Source organism: Nicotiana tomentosiformis, chromosome 6, assembly GCF_000390325.3.
Source record: "Nicotiana tomentosiformis chromosome 6, ASM39032v3, whole genome shotgun sequence".
Taxonomy (NCBI): domain Eukaryota; kingdom Viridiplantae; phylum Streptophyta; class Magnoliopsida; order Solanales; family Solanaceae; genus Nicotiana; species Nicotiana tomentosiformis.
The window spans coordinates 129,780,842-129,797,844 of record NC_090817.1 but is presented as its reverse complement, the minus strand read 5'-3'; the positions used below and the strand labels follow the sequence as shown (position 1 = coordinate 129,797,844).

The window sequence follows — 17,003 nt, the reverse complement described above, 5'->3', positions numbered from 1 at the left end:
AGTGCAGGGTGTATCATGAGTACAACCACCTCATCAAGTAACAGAAATAACTAAGGAACTGAGCAATAGTGACGAGCTAAGTAAAATAGTCCAATTATTTATTTTTCACAATTTAAAATATAAACAAAAATAAATAGGTAAATTCCATAACTCAGCAAATGCCACAAAGAAGTTTAATAGATAAATGCAGCAACAACACAAATAAATACAACCTCACAGCAGTGCCACTCCATCACTGATCACTCACACTCAGCACTCAATACTCAAAACATAACACTCTGCGCTCACTGGGGGTGTGTACTGACTCCGGAGGGGCTCCCAAAGCCCAAGCGCTAAGCACGGACAACTCAAGTTCTATCATATCAATACCTGGATCCGTACGGTCAACTCATGTACTACTCGGACAACTCACGCGCTATGGTATCAATACTTGGACCCGCACGGTCAACTCATGTGCTACGCGGACAACTCATGCGCTATGGTATTAATATCCTCACAACCAGGCCCTCGGCTTCTCTCAATCATGTACCTCACTAGCCTCATCATCACCAACAAATACGGGAACAAAGCCCACATCAAGTATCACCGCATATTAGCAAATAATAGAGACTGAGGTAAATAGGCACAATAATTTCTATGATTGAGTACAAATAATGTGAGCATGAATAAAGCCTAAGCATGATCTCTAACATGAAGGCAAACAAGTTCAACAACAAATAAACACATAACCACAGATAATATCCATTAGGCCTCACAGCCTCACGGGACGGACCAAGTCTCAATCCCTCGCGGTGCACACCCACACGCTTGTCACTTAGCGTGGGTATCACTTCTAAACCATCGTGTGATGTCAAATCTTCGGGTTTATACCCTCAAAGCCAGAGTTAAAACTGTTACTTACCTTAACAGCATAAAGATCCTACTCTGGGATGCCCTCGTCTCTGGACTCGGTCTACAAATGCTCTGAATCTATTCACAATCAGTACAATACCATCAATATATGCAAATGGAATGAATTCCACAAGAAAAACTATCAAATTATGGCAAAAATTTGAAACCGACCAAAACCCGACCCCCGGGCCCACGTCTCGAAATCAGTCAAAAAAGGCAGAATAATAAACCTTGACCTCTCCCGAGTCTAACCATACCAAATTCATCAAACTCCGATATCGTTTGGTCCTTCAAATCCTTAAATTACTCTCTAAAAATTCAAAGCTCTAACCCCTCATTTTCACTAATTACCATGATTAAACAACGGAAAATCACCATATATACAAGTATTAGGGCTCAAGTAACTTACCTCAACGAAACCCCCTTGATTCCCTCTTCAAATATCTCCCAAAAGCTCCAAAACACAGATAGAAATGGTGAAGAATGCACCACAATTCGTGAAGTGTGATATATAGGATCTGCCCCAAGGATTCCGCACCTGCGGACCCTTTCTCGCACCTGCGGACTCGCATTTGCGGTCCCAGGTGCGCATCTGCGAAAGTCACTTAGACGCCAAGCTTCGCACCTGCGGCTGCCCCTTCACACCTACGGGCTCGCCGGTGCGATCCTCTCTTCCGCACCGGCGCTCAATGCCAGGCCTCCATTTTCCGCATCCGCGACATGCCATCCGCACCTGCGGCTCACCATCCGCAGGTGCGGACACACCAGTAGCCTTACACCAGCAGCTTCCAACTGCATTTCCTAACTTCCAAACTCCCCGATACCCATCCCAAATCATCCCGAGCCCCTCGGGACCTCAACCAAAAATACCAACAAGTCATATATCAACATACCAACTTAGTCTAACCTTCGAATCACTCAAAACAACATCAAATCATCAAATTACCCTCGGATTCAAGCCTAAGAACTTCTAAATTTCCAAATTCGGTAACCGATGCCGAAGCCAACCAAACCACGTTCGAAAGACCTCAAATTTTGCACACACATCACAAATAACACTGCGAACCTACTCCAACTTCCGGAATTTCATTCCGACCCCGATATCAAATTTTCCACTACCGACCGAAATCGCCAAATTTTCAATTTCACCAATTCAAGCCTAATTCTACCACGGACCTCCAAATCACATTTCGGACGTAATCCTAAGTCCAAAATCACCTAACAGAGCTAACGGAACTATCCGAATACAAATCCAAGGTCGTTTACACATAGATCCATATCCGGTCCACTTTCTAACGTAAATTTTTAAATTATGAGACTAAGTATCTCATTTTACTCCGAGTTCCTTTCGGACCCGAACAAACTAACTCGATAAGTCATAAATCAATTGCAAGACATAAATTGTACAGTAAATGGGAGAACGGGGTTATAATATTCAAAACGACTGGCCGGGTCGTTACAATACCCATCAAGTACGGGAGGAACTTCTCCATAGCAAAGACAATAGCAATGAGCTCTTTTTCGGTCACTGTGTAGTTGACTTGAGCATCATTCATGGTCTTGCTTGCATAATAGACCGGATGGATAATTTTGTTGATACGTTGCCCCAACACCGCTACATCACTTGCGTCACACATGAGCTCAAACGGCAAGCTCCAATCTGGTGCGGTAATAATAGGAGTAGTAGTCAACTTGAACTTAAGCAACTCGAATGCCTTCATGCAATCTTCATTGAAATGGAACTTGGCCTCTTTATCCAAAAGTTTACACAAAGGGTTCACCACTTTGGAAAAATCTTTGATGAATCGGCGATAGAACCCCGCATGACCCAAGAAGCTCCTCACTCCCTTCACGGATGTAGGGGGAGGGAGTTTGGATATCACTTCAATTTTGGCTTTATCAACCTTAATACCATACTTTGAAATCTTGTGACCGAGGACAATGCCTTCCTCGACCATGAAGTGACATTTCTCCCAATTCAAAACCAAGTTAGTTTCCTCACATCTTGCCAATACCTTGTCCAAGTTGTTCAATCAATCATCAAAAGAATTCCCAATGATGAAGAAATCATCCATGAAGACCTCAAGAATATCTTTCACCATATCAGTGAAAATAGCCATCATACACCGTTGAAAAGTCGCCGGTGCATTACATAAATCAAATAGCATCCTCGAGAATGCAAATGTACCATATGAACAAGTGAAAGTGGTCTTCTTTTGGTCCTCAGGAGCAATAAGAATCTGATTGTAGCCGGAGTATCTATCCAGGAAGCAAGAAAAAGCATGTCCGGCCAACCTATCCAACATATGATCAAAAAATGGAAGCGGAAAATAATATTTCCAAGTGACTTTGTTGAGCTTCCTATAGTCCATGCACACTCTCCACCCGGTAACAGTTCTTGTGGGGATAAATTCATTCTTATCATTTGTTATCACAGTCTTGCCCCCTTTCTTTAGGACACATTGCACCGGAGAAGTCCATGAGCTATCGGAAATGGGGTAAACAACCCCGACATCCAACACTTTATGATATCCTTCTTGACCACCTCTTGCATTGCTTCATTTAGCCTCCTTTGATGTTCAACGTAGGGTTTGGCACCCTCCTCCAATACAATCTTGTGCATGCAAAAGGCGGGGCTTATGCCCCAGATATCCGCCAAGGTCCATCCGATTGCTCTTTTCCTCCTTTGTAGCACCTCCAATGTGGACTCTACATGCATGTTAGTCAAACAAAAAGAAAGGATAACCGGCAAAGTAGAAGAAGGGCCAAGGAATTCATACCTGAGATGCGGAGGCAATGGCTTTAACTTCAAAGTGGGAGGCTCCTCGATTGAGGGCTTTGTTGGAGGAGTCTTCCGATTTTCAATATCCAAAGATAGCTTGCGGGGCTCATAAGTGTACGACCCCATCCTTGCAATGCATTCACACACTCCACATAGCCTTCTTTTCCTCCTCATAATCAAGGTTGAGCAATACGGCTTCCAAATTATCCTCAACATTCATTGTGGCACTAACATCATCAATAATTACTTCGGTCACTAAATCCATGAATGAACAAACTTCGTTGCTATTTGGTTACCTTATCGTTTTGCCCACATGGAAAACCACCTTTTCATCACCCACCCAAAAAGTGAGCTCACCGGATTCCACATCAACAAGAGCCTTCCCCGTAGCAAGGAAAGGTCTACCCAAGATAATAGGCACCTCGTAGTCAACCTCACAATCAAGGATCACAAAGTCCGCTGGAAGGATGAACTTATCAACACGGACTAACACATCATCAATAATTCCCAATGGCCTCTTCATAGTCCGATCCACCATTTGCAACCTCATAGATGTGGGTCTTGGTTGCCCAATTACCAAAGTTTTGAACACAGAGTAGGGCATCAAGTTGATACTTACCCCCAAATCACATAAAGCTTTGGCAAAGTCGGCACTCCCAATAGTGCAAGGGATTGTGAAAGCACCCGGATCTTCCAATTTTAGAGCCATTGAGTGCACAATAGCACTCACTTGATGTGTCATCTGATAGTTTCATAATTCATCAACCTCTTCTTGGTGACCAAGTCCTTCATGAACTTTGCATAACCTAGAATTTGTTCCGACGCCTAAACCAATGGTACATTCATAGACAAACTCTTCATCATGTCAATAAACTTTTTAAATTGGCTCTCACTATTTTGCTTTGCAGACCTGAGGGTATAGAGGAGGAGGCCTTGGCATTGGTGCCTTAGCCTTTGGCACTACCGGTTCTGGTATGTCAATCACGTGCTCTCTAGACGGGTTCACCTCTTCTTGTGTCTCCTCCACATTTTCATCAATATCAATTCTCACTTCGTCATTAGCTTGAACCACATTGCTTGGAATTTCATCTTCTTGAACCACAACACCATCATCCACAATTCTTCTTTGATTTGAGGTAGTTGCATCTCCACCTTTTCCATTTCTCGTAGTTACGGACATAGCATGTCCCGTATTATTCCCACCCTTTGGGTTCACCACCGTACCACTTGGTAGTTCCCCCTTAGGACGAGTGTTCAATGCTTGTGAGATTTGGCCAAGTTGAACCTCCAAATTGCGGATTGAAGTGTTATGGGAGGCTAATTGAGCATCGGAGTCGGCATTTTTCTCCATCATTTATTTGAACATATTTTCAATCCATCCCATCTTATTGTTAGAATATCTCGGGCCTTGATAAGGATATGGAGGTTTATTTCTCGGTTGTTGGAACATCGGGGGCCTTTGAAAACCCAACCCCCGGTTGTTGTTGTTATTCCACCCTCCTTGATTACCTCCCCAATTACTTTAATTGTTGCCACCCCAATTGCCTTGGTTTCCTTGATGATTCCAATTGCCTTGATTATTGTTATTTCCCCAATTGCCTTGATTGTTGTTGCCACCACTCCAATAGCCTTGGTGGCCTTGGTTGTTCCAATTTTCTTGATTTTCTTGTGATCTCCGTTGTTGTTGATTTTGAGCATTGTTTCTTTGACCTTGATAATTGTTGACATATTGTACTTCTTCTTCTTGCTCATCATACGAATCACCTTAGTCATACCCACTATCATCTTGCATGAATTATTCCGGACAGCTTTGCCCTTGATAACCTTTTTGCCGTCTCTTGTTCATCATCATATTTACGCCTTCCATCGCATTCACTTGTTTCGACCCTTGAACTTGTTGCAGCTGAGCTTTTGCCAATTGGTTCATTGTGGTTATTAACTCTGCGATAGCTTGCCCATGATCATGTAGTTCCTTGTGTAGGTGAATGACATTGGGGTCACCTTGTGGAACATTGGCCTAACTTTACCATGCCGATGAGGTATCCGCCATCTCATCCATAATTTCACAAGCTTCGGCATAAGGCATGTTCATGAAGTTCCCGCCGACGAGTTGATTTACCACACATTGATTTGTTGTATTGATCCCCCTGTAGAAGGTTTGTTGGATCATGGCCTCGGTCATATTATTATTCGGTCACTCTTTAACCATGGTATGATATCTTTTCCAAATCTCGTGCAATGACTCATTGGACTCTTGCTTGAACGCTAGAATTTCATCCCGTAATGTAGCCATGTGCCCCGGAGAGAAGAATTTGGCAATGAATTTTTCGGACAACTCTTCCCATGTATGGATGGAATGATTGGGCAATCTCTCTAGCCAGTCCAATGCTTTTCCCCGTAAAGAAAAGGGAAATAGCCTCAACCTCAACGCGTCCTCTGTAATATTGGTTTGCTTGCTCCCCCAACAAGTATCGACGAACCCCTAGAGATGCTTGTAAGCATTTTTATTTGGAGTAACGGTGAAGAATCCATGTTGTTCAAGTAGTGTAAGCATCATGTTGGTGATTTAGAAGTTGCCTACCCTAATGCGGGGTGAGACTATAGCACTTGCATAACCCTCGTTCGGCAACACCTGGTGCGCCACCACTCTTGGTGGAGGTGGGGGAGGGACGGGAACATTATCTTGAGGCGGTCGGCCTCGCCTATTTGCTTGAGGTTCGGGAAGAAACTCATCTCCTTGATCATCGTCCACTTCCTTCCCCAAAGGCAAATTACCAATGGGCTCGTTGTTGAGAGTCATTCTCGTACCTATAAGTAATTCAAAAGCAAAATTAGTGACTCGGAAGGAAAAGAAGACAAATCACACAAAAACCTAGATATATAGCTAAATCTGTTTAACTCCCCGGCAACGGCGCCAAAAATTGATGTCGCCCAAACTCACACCACAAATATAGGTAATGAGGCGGTCGAAGCAATAATAAAATCCAACACAAGTCGGGGTCGAATCCTCATGGAGTTAAAATTGGGATTAGGTATATGCTTAGTGTAATTGTACGATATGCCTTAGATTACACTTCCACATTATTGTTTGTTGTTTCTACTTCTACTTTAAACTATTGATTGCAATTATAAAACTAGAAGACAATATATTTGATTTTGGTTGTTTTCCAAATGATAAAAGTTCTAGGGTCGTGACTTCCACCTGGGTAGTTACCTAATGGATTGTAAACTCTAGGGCAAGTTTGATTGGTCGGAGTTGTAATATAGCAATCACACGCAATTACTCACTCTATATCTCTCGATAGTTTGAGTGATTTTGTCCAATTTGGCTTTCTCAAATCCAAATGGGTATCGCACAAAATAAGTGATAAATGCTCAAGTCGGGTCTTATTATCTCTAGATTCAACCCTTTAATTGGGGCTATCAATTTCTTGAGTTCGCTCCAATTTCTTGTTAGCCAGATTTTTTCAGACTTAGTCTCTCTTTCTCAAGTAGAGACTACGTCAATTAGGCGTGAATCAATGTTTGCAATCATTAATTCTTGAATTCAAGCAAGAACTGGGATAAATATCACTAACTCAATTACAAACAAGTCTTAAATCAAACACTCATTAAGTACCCACACTAGGATTGGGCCACAATAATAGCTAGAAATTTAGCTACTCATGAAAAATAAAGAAATACAAGAAGAAATTAAGATAGAATGCATAATAATTGGTTAGGGAAAGAAAATCTAATGTTTAGAAGCTAATCTAGTACAATATTACTCAAAATAGTAGAGAAAAATGGCTCAGATGCTCTCCCAAAATAAAACTTACCCTAAAAATGACAAAAAGTTCCATTTATACTAAGCTGAAAATATATGACAAAAATTCCCCTGCGGAGGTTGTGCGGCCGCATAATTCTGAGTGCACTCCGCACTCTGAGCTTGACTGGTCAAGCGGTCTTCTGCCGGCCGCACTACATCTAATTGTGCGGTCCGCACATTTCTGAGTACGGCTGCACACTTGACTTGGGCTGGGACTTGGACCTTCTTCTACAGACCGCATAATTATGAATGCGGCCGCACCTTTGAATCCTGCGGCCGCAAGACTTCAATCAAGGCTCTCTGATACTGATCGTTTGCGGGCCGCATAATATTCCTGCAAGAAAGCATATTTTATTAGTTTTCGAGAATACCTTTAAGCATTTTTGAGCTAAAACACAAGTAAAAAAGAGCAAATTAGCGGTCAAAATTCCTACTTATCAGGGGAACCGTTGTTTGTTAGTTTTTTTTTTTTTGGGGGAGGGGGGGGAGGGAAGAGTTCTGTTTGGTGGAGGAAGGGAAGTGGACGAGTTTAATATGTAGGTATAACGCCATTTATTAAGGCGCTATACTATAGCGCCTTAATAAACAACGCTATACCTGGCCGTCTTTTCATATTCAAATATAGCGCCCTTTAAAAGGGCGCTATATGTATTTTGGTCACTAACTTTTTTTTCACTTATTTTTGTGTCTTGAGTCGAAAAATGCATTATTTTGGTTCCGGGCTCGTGGGGAGATTTCTCTCTCCACCTTAATTTATGTAACACTTTTTTCTTTTTTAGTTAGTCCCAAAAAGCATAACATTGGTTTGTATTTAGTAATAATTTGATTTTAAACTTTTCATTTAACCTTTAATATAATGATTTTTAGATACAAAAAACTATAACTTGTTTTAGACCACAAATTTTAAAAGTCTTTGTTTATTTTTAAATGTTGTGCCCTCTCAACCACCATACTTAAATTGGATCAAGGGGAGTATCATTTTTCCTTTCCCGATATTAAAGTTTCTAAGCCTAATTTTTGTAAATCACTTTCACCTCCGATCTAATTATGAGTTTAGGGTTTGAGTTATAAGTGAAAAGCCAACACTACTAGAAATTCGGCCAAAATCGACAACGGCCTTTTCATTTAACCTTTAATATAATGATTTTTAGATACAAAAAACTATAACTTGTTTTAGACCACAAATTTTAAAGGTCTTTGTTTATTTTTAAATGTTGTGCCCTCTCAACCACCACACTTAAATTGGATCAAGGGGAGTATCATTTTTCCTTTCCCGATATTAAAGTTGCTAAGCCTAATTTTTGTAAATCACTTTCACCTCCGATCTAATTATGAGTTTAGGGTTTGAGTTATAAGTGAAAAGCCAACACTACTAGAAATTCGGCCAAAATCGACAACGGCCAACTGATCGATTTCGGTCGGTCAAAAAACCGATCGAAAAACCGACCGAAGTTGGTCGTTTTTTCATATAAAATAAATTAAAATTAATATTCAAAAAATCGACCAAAATCGGTCGGTTATTTCAGTCAGTCATTTTAAAAAACCGACCGACTTCGGTCGGTCATTTTATTTTTTTCGGTCAGTTATTTTCGCACAAAATGTAATTAAAGAGTACAAATAAAATAAAATAAAAGTCTTCAACCAAAATGTACCAATGGTGTAGTGGTAGAATAATATCCTGCCATAGTACATACCCTGGCTCGATTCCCAGACGATGTCGGTTTATTTTTTTGGCATATTTTTTTTCTTTTGGGTCGTTTGTGAAATTTAACTTACCGACCGGGTCGAAAGTTGCGACCGAATTCGGTCGCTATTTATTACCGACTAACCTAATTTCGACGGATTAAAGTCGATCGATTTTTCTAATTTTTCGATCGATTACTGTCGGTATTTCTGTACGATTTTAGGAACTTTCTAGTAGTGCAACTGATTGATAAGAAAATGAATCTTGATCCTAATCCAATTCACAAATAAGCTGTATAAGGAGATCCATTCTTACTTTCGACCCAATATGGGATTCAACATTAACAATTTAACGTGGCAGGTGCAAAGTAGTATTCCTACACTAGCTGACACTATATCAAACTGCCTCAGATCACGACTACCACATTTGCAATTGTTATTGCTGCTGATTTTGATTGGTTCTAAGCTCCTTTTGCCTCCTTATTTCAATAACCTTACGGTGAGAGTTGGAATGCTCGGTTGAAACAAACGTCGGGCTCGCGGCGGGCCGGTACTCAGGCACCAACCGACCCGACTTATATCTAACTCCACACGCATTGCACAGTGTCTTTGGGCCCATTGGTCCTGTGCGCCATTGCGGCGTTGTTTCAGAACCACAATGCTTACATTTACGACCTGTACTTGTGTCGGTGCTCTCTCTCCTCCTGCACGGCGTCGTTTTCAATGAGCTATTGCTGTCTAATGATGACGTGGTGGCGGGAGGGAGGAGCAGGAGGCGAGATAACCAGTCGCAGGGAGCGGCGCGTGAACGCTTGCTTCGAGATTTGCATGGAAATGCAGGAGGTGAGTTACTGCCAGTGGTATTGTGGTAATTCCCGCTGAAAGTTACGGTTCCGGATGAGGAATTCTCGGCGGATGTGGTGGTGGTTGAAGGGCCTTCTGTCGCCGGAATAAACTGAAGATTTTGAAGGTCGTCGGTTGAGAATGATTCCTCTACAAAGTTTGAGATCCATTCCAGCTCAGCCAAATCGTCATGCTGTTGAAAAATATGTAAGAACTTTGAGTATATTCCTTCCAAATAAATACTACTACTTGTTACATCGAAAGTTCCACTTATAACATTTTAAATTTAGAAATTAAATGTTAGAAAATTATAAATTACAATCTTACTCATACTAGAATTATACTAGCAACATCTAGAAACATTAATCATAATGTAAAACGTAATATATCGTTTCTCGCTAAAGGAGTGTAAAATTGAGAGTTATTACCGGAACGCAGAGTTCGCTGGTAAGGAATGGGGCGTCGGTGAAGCTACGGTAGCTGAGGTTGCCGTCAAAGTGTTCTTCCCCACCAGAAACTAACGAATTACAGCTATCAACGACGGTGAGGGAGGAAGAATCGGCAGAATTGCCGGCGATAGCGTTGAAAAAGGCGTCAGTCATGACTTCATCTTCCTTGGAAAAATCCAAAAGGTCATCTACGGTAATATGGTTATTGTTTTTGTTATTATTCGTGCTGTCGAATGGCTTATGTTCGAATTGAGAATCTATGACAGGAGCGGAATAGCCGCCGGCGAAGAAGTCCGGTGTTTCCATTGGAGCAAAATGTGATAAAGTGTGAAGTCTCTTACTATGGAGTATTTATAACTGAAACGTGAATGAGAGCTACAAATCAAAATAGAGATAAAGGGAGAAAATGGAGGAGTGATAGATGGATCGAGTCTCAATAAGAGTACTACAACAACAACAAGCCACTAAAATCCCACTAATGGGGTCTGGGGAGGATAGTGTGTACGCAGGCCTTACCCCTACCCCGAAGAAGTAGAGAAACTGTTTCCGAAAGACCCTCGGTTCAACAAAAAAAAAAAAAAAGATAAAAGGACAAAAATGAGACAATATTAGTATCACAACAACAATCATAGGATAGATAGAAACACCATGAAATCCAGAGGAAGGATGCAAAGCAAAGGGAGACAATATTAGTAAATATTAGTATCACCATAACAATCATAAGAACAATAAGAACACCATAAAATCTAGAAGAAAGATGCAAAGAAAAAGCAATAGCTAGTAAATATGACATGCACTGAAAAACGAAATAGTAAGCCACAACATTGCCATTAGCTATCTTAAACAACAACCCTACATGGCTAGTCTCACAATGGTACGAAGTAAGACACGACTCAACTACCTCCTAACCTACAACCCTAATACTCGACTTCCACATCTTTCTATCTAGTGTCATGTCCTCGAAAATCTGGAGTCTCGTCATATCCTGCCTGATCACCTCTCCCCAATACTTTTTAGGCCGCCCTCTACCTCTTCTCGTGCCCTCCACAACCAGCTGCTCATACCTCCGTACCAGAGCATCTAGGCTTCTCCTCTGAACATGTCCGAACCATCTAAGCCTCGCTTCCCGTATCTTGTCATCAATGGGAGCCACATACACCTTCTCCCGAATATCATCATTCCTAATCTTATCTATCATAATGTGCCCGCACATCCACCGCAACATTCTCATTTCTGCTACTTTCATCTTCTTAACGGGCCAATACTCAGTCCCATACATCATGGCCGGTCTAACCACCGCTTTATAAAACTTACGTCAGGACAGAATAAGAGTGGTAGGACTAAATAGGAAATGAACAGAAAATATAGATTTTAATTTAGATCGTGTTCAAATGTGTATTATTTAACAAGACAAGATTGGGCATTAAAATATTATTAATAGAATTCATGTATATTTTATATGAATAAGACAAGATTGGTAAATAAAATATTAAGTTTTAGCTTAAAAATAATTTGATAGTAAAAATACCAGAACAAATTTGCATAATCGAAATTTTGTTGTACCAGAGAAGTATAGGCCTTTGAATGAGGAGTACTTGGAGAGTTGGAGTGTGTACGAAGATAACATGATGAAGTACATTATGTAAGATAATTTGATGGGCCGATCAATTCAAATTTCAATGTAACTTTTCAAATTTTAGGTAACTAAATTTTACCTTCAAAACTCTGTTGATAAGGCGTTAGTAACTCCGGCGTTAGAAAAGTAATAATTTAAAATCATATGTTAATTCAACTTAAAAAAGAATAAAATAAACTCTTATATACAATGAACAAAATAGATTTGCTAAACTATCACCATTCTTTTGTTTCATGCACTTCCTTGGAACTTGCATTTCACCCTTCTCATTATTTTGGAAAATTTTATGCTTGCTGTCTCCTCTCTGCCTCTGCTATATTATCACAAATTTTAACTCCATTATTGGTACTTTCTACCTCCCTAAGTCATGTTATTATATTCCTTAACCCACGTTTAAGCATGATCATTGCAGCTCGATCTGATCAACTTGCACGGTCATGATAATGTCCATCTCCATTACAATTTTAAGATTTATCTTGATCATCTCATTGTAAAATAAATACTACTATCATTTAACAACTTTATTGCTGTCAAGTCTGTCAATGTTCAGCTGTTTGGGTTCTGAATAAGGGATCGTATTATGAGAATTTATTATAATATGGATAATAATCAGGGTTTTAATGGTAAAATTAGTTGGTTGATCATCAAAACGTACTCATCTAGGTGATGAATAACTGTTAGTAATTTTAAGTAGAATTTTCTTTCAAAGTTTTTACTACATTTAATAATGTTTATTGCACATTAAAAAAAAGCAAGAGCATTAAAGGGTAAAATATTGAAACGTATACAATATTTATCATTTCATGATTTTTTTGTAATATTATATCTTAAGTCATGCAAGCTCATAGATTCTCTTTGTTTTTTCCTGACTTATTCTCTTTTTAATTGTGCGTGTAATCCAAAAACTAATTCAGTCGACTGATCGGGGCGAACTCAGGATTCTTAGAGGAGGATTAGTAAAAAAAAAACAAGCTCAACAAGGATCGATCCCTGGTCCCTAGTGGGCAGTGACTACTGCAAGTACCAAGATTAGTCGCTGTTAAAATATGAGATAAACATTGTTTACTGTCACTAATCACTCATCCTTTTGCAAAATTCTTTAACAACATTTCTTTTTTGACAAATAAATTACTACACTATATAGAAAAAGTTGCAAACAAGAAGGGAGTGATTTTCCTGCTAGATTTTTATTATATATATTTTCTTCTAGTTATCAATTCGAAAAGTTTGAAATTCTCAATTAGGAGTGTGGACTTTTGGAATGTTTCGTGGGGTCTGAGTGACCGACTTAGCACGTGACAAAGGTGAGGGAATTGTCAGCTATCATGTTTGTCTCTAAATACCACCGCCACAAGCTACAATTTGCTTCTTTCAAATAGCTGAATATTCATGGGATCTTAATTTATACAATTAATATTCTTTCACAAGGCCCATCCCAACTATTGTAGTCAACAGTTCGAAACAGAGCTGGTCAAAACAATCAAAATTTCATTCCAGAGGGAAATGGGCTTCCCTAATATATACAAAATATATAAAAATCTGGATTTTGGGCTAAGGCCATTGGTGTTTCTCACGAACTCGAGTATCTGATCTTCTTTACATTGATGCTTCCTAAACGCGCGTCAAGAGTATACTAACGTGGTTGCACGTGTTGTGCTGAATACTGCACGTGCCTACAGCCTTGATATTTGGTTTTGATCGAGTTCCGAGCTCTCTACATTGTTAGATTCATTTCCTTTGTCCTAAGTATTGGCTGATCTCTCAGGGCTAGTTTGGTAGGGGGCTTAAGAATTAATTAATATTGATATTAAATTTGAGATAAATTTATCTCATATTTGATTGGGATAAAATCGTGGTATAACTAATCCCGATATTAATATTAATCTCGAAATTATAGTATTTTTTTTATCTCTATGAGCGAATGAGATAACTAATCTCATAATAACTAATTCGGGATAATAATCCCAACCAAACGACCCCTTATCTTGCTAATAGTTCCTTCCTCAATTATTCCCATTCGCGAGATATATTGGCCAATCTCGTTTAAGAAATTAAAAAAATAAATACTTTTGAAATTTGTGTTCTAAAATAAGCTATAGAAATTTGTGTGACAAATAAAATAGGAAGTTTAAAATTAAATTATTTTTAAATAAGGAATATGACATTAATTTTGGTACATATTAAAAAGAAAAGTACACGCTTGAATTTGGACATAGGAAATATTAATATATAAAAAATATACATTTGCAGTATATTATTTTGGAATTGCATGAAAAAGTTGGACATTTCAAGGCCTCCATTTTCGTTATGCTAACTGAACAAGTACTTTGCTCTCTCAATACCTCCATTACTATCCATTTTACCGTTTTTGACCATATAGAACATTGTACTTTCTATTCACGAAGGCTTCGTATTAGTACAGTTAGTAATCTGTATTCTTATATATATATATATATATATATATATATTCAAAAAAATAGAAACAAGTAAAATTCAAAAATGTAGAAGAAGCATAAAGTTAATTCGAGCTCACTGAATTCACGGTGTTTTTTAAAAAAACTTAATCCCCTTCAAGTACTCGAGATTTAGGATTATTTCCTCCCAAAATAGAACGGATTACCCTCACTGGTGTAGGTGTACTTCAAACCTAGTGACTAATGAACTCAAAAATCGGTAGCAAATCCCGAAGAGTTGTAACTCTTCATTTTAAGGTTGCAACTCAAAGTGGTTGTTTTATAAAATAACCATTTACTCAAATCGCCAAATTTAAATTCTAACGGAAAAATCAAAACGGAGAAAGTCAATTTACCGTTACACGGTTGATTTGAATTAAAATAATATTACATTAATTTTTATATTAGCAAATAAATTTGGTCCAAATAATTAATCAATCAATCAGATTATTTGACCAAAACCAAAAGCCGAAGCCGAGCAACGATAACGGTACGAGACTTGCCTTCTTCTCAACTCTGTAAGAGCTAGAAGAAGTGCAATTGCATTGTTTACCCTAAAATCGCATAACAATTGAATTTATACGCGGTTTTAAGGATACGTGATATAACTTGATACAAGTTGAGAAAATAGATCAATACTGAAATTAATCATGAGAAAATAAATGCAAACCACAGAAATTGAACAGTCTTAGCCTTGAAGGTTGGTCGCCCTCGAGTTTGGAAATGCTTCAATCAACAACAGAACAAGTTAACAAGATAACAAGAATAGAAATGATCAATATATTGCTTCTTTGATGCCTGTTACAATGTTGTTTACGAATGATCAGGCCTCCATTTTTATAGTAGGGGAGCCCTACTCTTGATATAATTCTATAAAAGATAAAAATCTCGTGATTTGCTAATTAATCGACATCTCCTTGATACGTGCCGAGATTTTTGCCGTGATCTCCAACTAATCGTGGATATTTCGGCCTTCCGTTATTTGGCTCGACAAAGTTCCCTCGATCTTGTTTGGTCCTGGAGTCACGAGCTTAACAATTCAACTTTGTGCCTGGGTTCGATATAATCCGAGGTCGAGCCCCGACCCGTCACGTTTCGGTCTCGACTAGTCATACAATATATGAACCCGGTTTCTACCGTATACAGATAGTCCCCTCATTTTTTGGAGAGAAGACGATGGGAAACGATATGAACTTCTAAGCCTTGCTTCGATAAACCATGACGTAAGCGACAAAAGGTCACTGAAACGTCTCGTCGATCCAGTCTTCAAGGCAATAAATATGTGTCAGTTGTTGGTCGGCCACTACGGGTTTTGAACCGCTGTTTTGCAAATTATAAATACTTTACCCTTCCATCCATTAGAACTTTTATATTCAAACGCTTGTTTTTGTGTGCTTAAGAAAAATTTCATCACCTTCATCCTCTGATTTTCCAGCTTAAGTTCAGAATTTCTTTCTTTATAGTTTTCTGCAAATTTTTATAAACTATCTGCCAAATACACCTTCTCTTTCATTAGTACCATCTTTTTACCCTTATTCAGAAGCAATGGCAAAGACTTCTAAATATGTCCCTCAAAAGGAAACTCCCTCTTCTTCGAGACCGTCTGAAGAAGAAAAGGCTTTGTCTACTGTTGTCGAGGAAAAGACACCGGAACCCCCCTCAATTATGTTCGTTCCTATGGGGTGCCCAACTGGGGCCGACTTCAAGATCGAGAAAACCTCTTCTGTACCGGGTCGATGCGAGCCGGTCTCAAGGTACATATGCTCCATCACTGACGATCTCCTCCCCAAAGTCAAGGAAGACCGTAATTGGGGCGGTAAACATGTGGTGGTGCCTATGCCTGAGGAATCAATCACTACCCACGTGGAGGGTTTTCTAAGTGTTTACACTTACCCCTTCACGTTGGGCCCTTTAGATCCAGTTATCATTGCCTTCTGCAAAAGTTATAAAGTGACGCTCAGGCAGATTCATCCTTCATTTTGGAGGATTGTTATCTTGCCTCGTTTCTTCGTGAGCAAGCTCGACAAGTGCCCCTTCTCTATCGATCATCTCATGCGTCTGTACAGTCCCCGACTTTACCGAGGGGGACTGATAAAGCTTGCCCGTCGAGCTACTAAGGCCCCATTCTTGAGCATAGATGAGGATCGAGACCGAGGCTGGTTGTGCCGGTTCGTGCGAGTGAAGACCTCGGATCTAATCCCGACCGAGGAAATTCCATTTTCCTAGAAATGGAACATGAAACGTAAGTATAACTTCACTTTTAAGATTTTGCTTACTGCTTTTCCCTTTTCTCTCACCTAATCGGTGTTTCGTGGTACAGATGTCGCTCGGATGCCGGATGCAATTCCTCGACTCAAGGAGTGGGTCGAGGGCATCGTATTATAGAAACCCTATTCTGAGCGCGCATGGCGCAAACTTTCAAAGGACCGGTGGGAGGCCCGTTGTCACGATAAAATTC

General features: G+C 39.6%; 1 protein-coding gene and 1 long non-coding RNA gene across 2 annotated transcripts; one reads left to right on the top strand and one right to left on the bottom strand.

The window, feature by feature from the left end:
* Positions 1-9,441: 9,441 nt before the first annotated feature.
* LOC104121303 (GATA transcription factor 4-like) lies at positions 9,442-10,762 on the bottom strand. Its single transcript, XM_009633263.4, has 2 exons — positions 10,436-10,762; positions 9,442-10,200 (listed from the first exon to the last, which is right to left on the bottom strand). The coding sequence occupies exons 1-2, from the start codon at positions 10,760-10,762 to the stop codon at positions 9,601-9,603; spliced, it is 927 nt and encodes a 308-aa protein (XP_009631558.1). The 3' UTR covers positions 9,442-9,600.
* On the top strand, positions 10,086-11,134 carry LOC138893414 (uncharacterized). Its single transcript, XR_011408854.1, has 2 exons — positions 10,086-10,214; positions 10,446-11,134. It is a non-coding gene; the product is annotated as an uncharacterized lncRNA (long non-coding RNA).
* Positions 11,135-17,003: the final 5,869 nt, after the last annotated feature.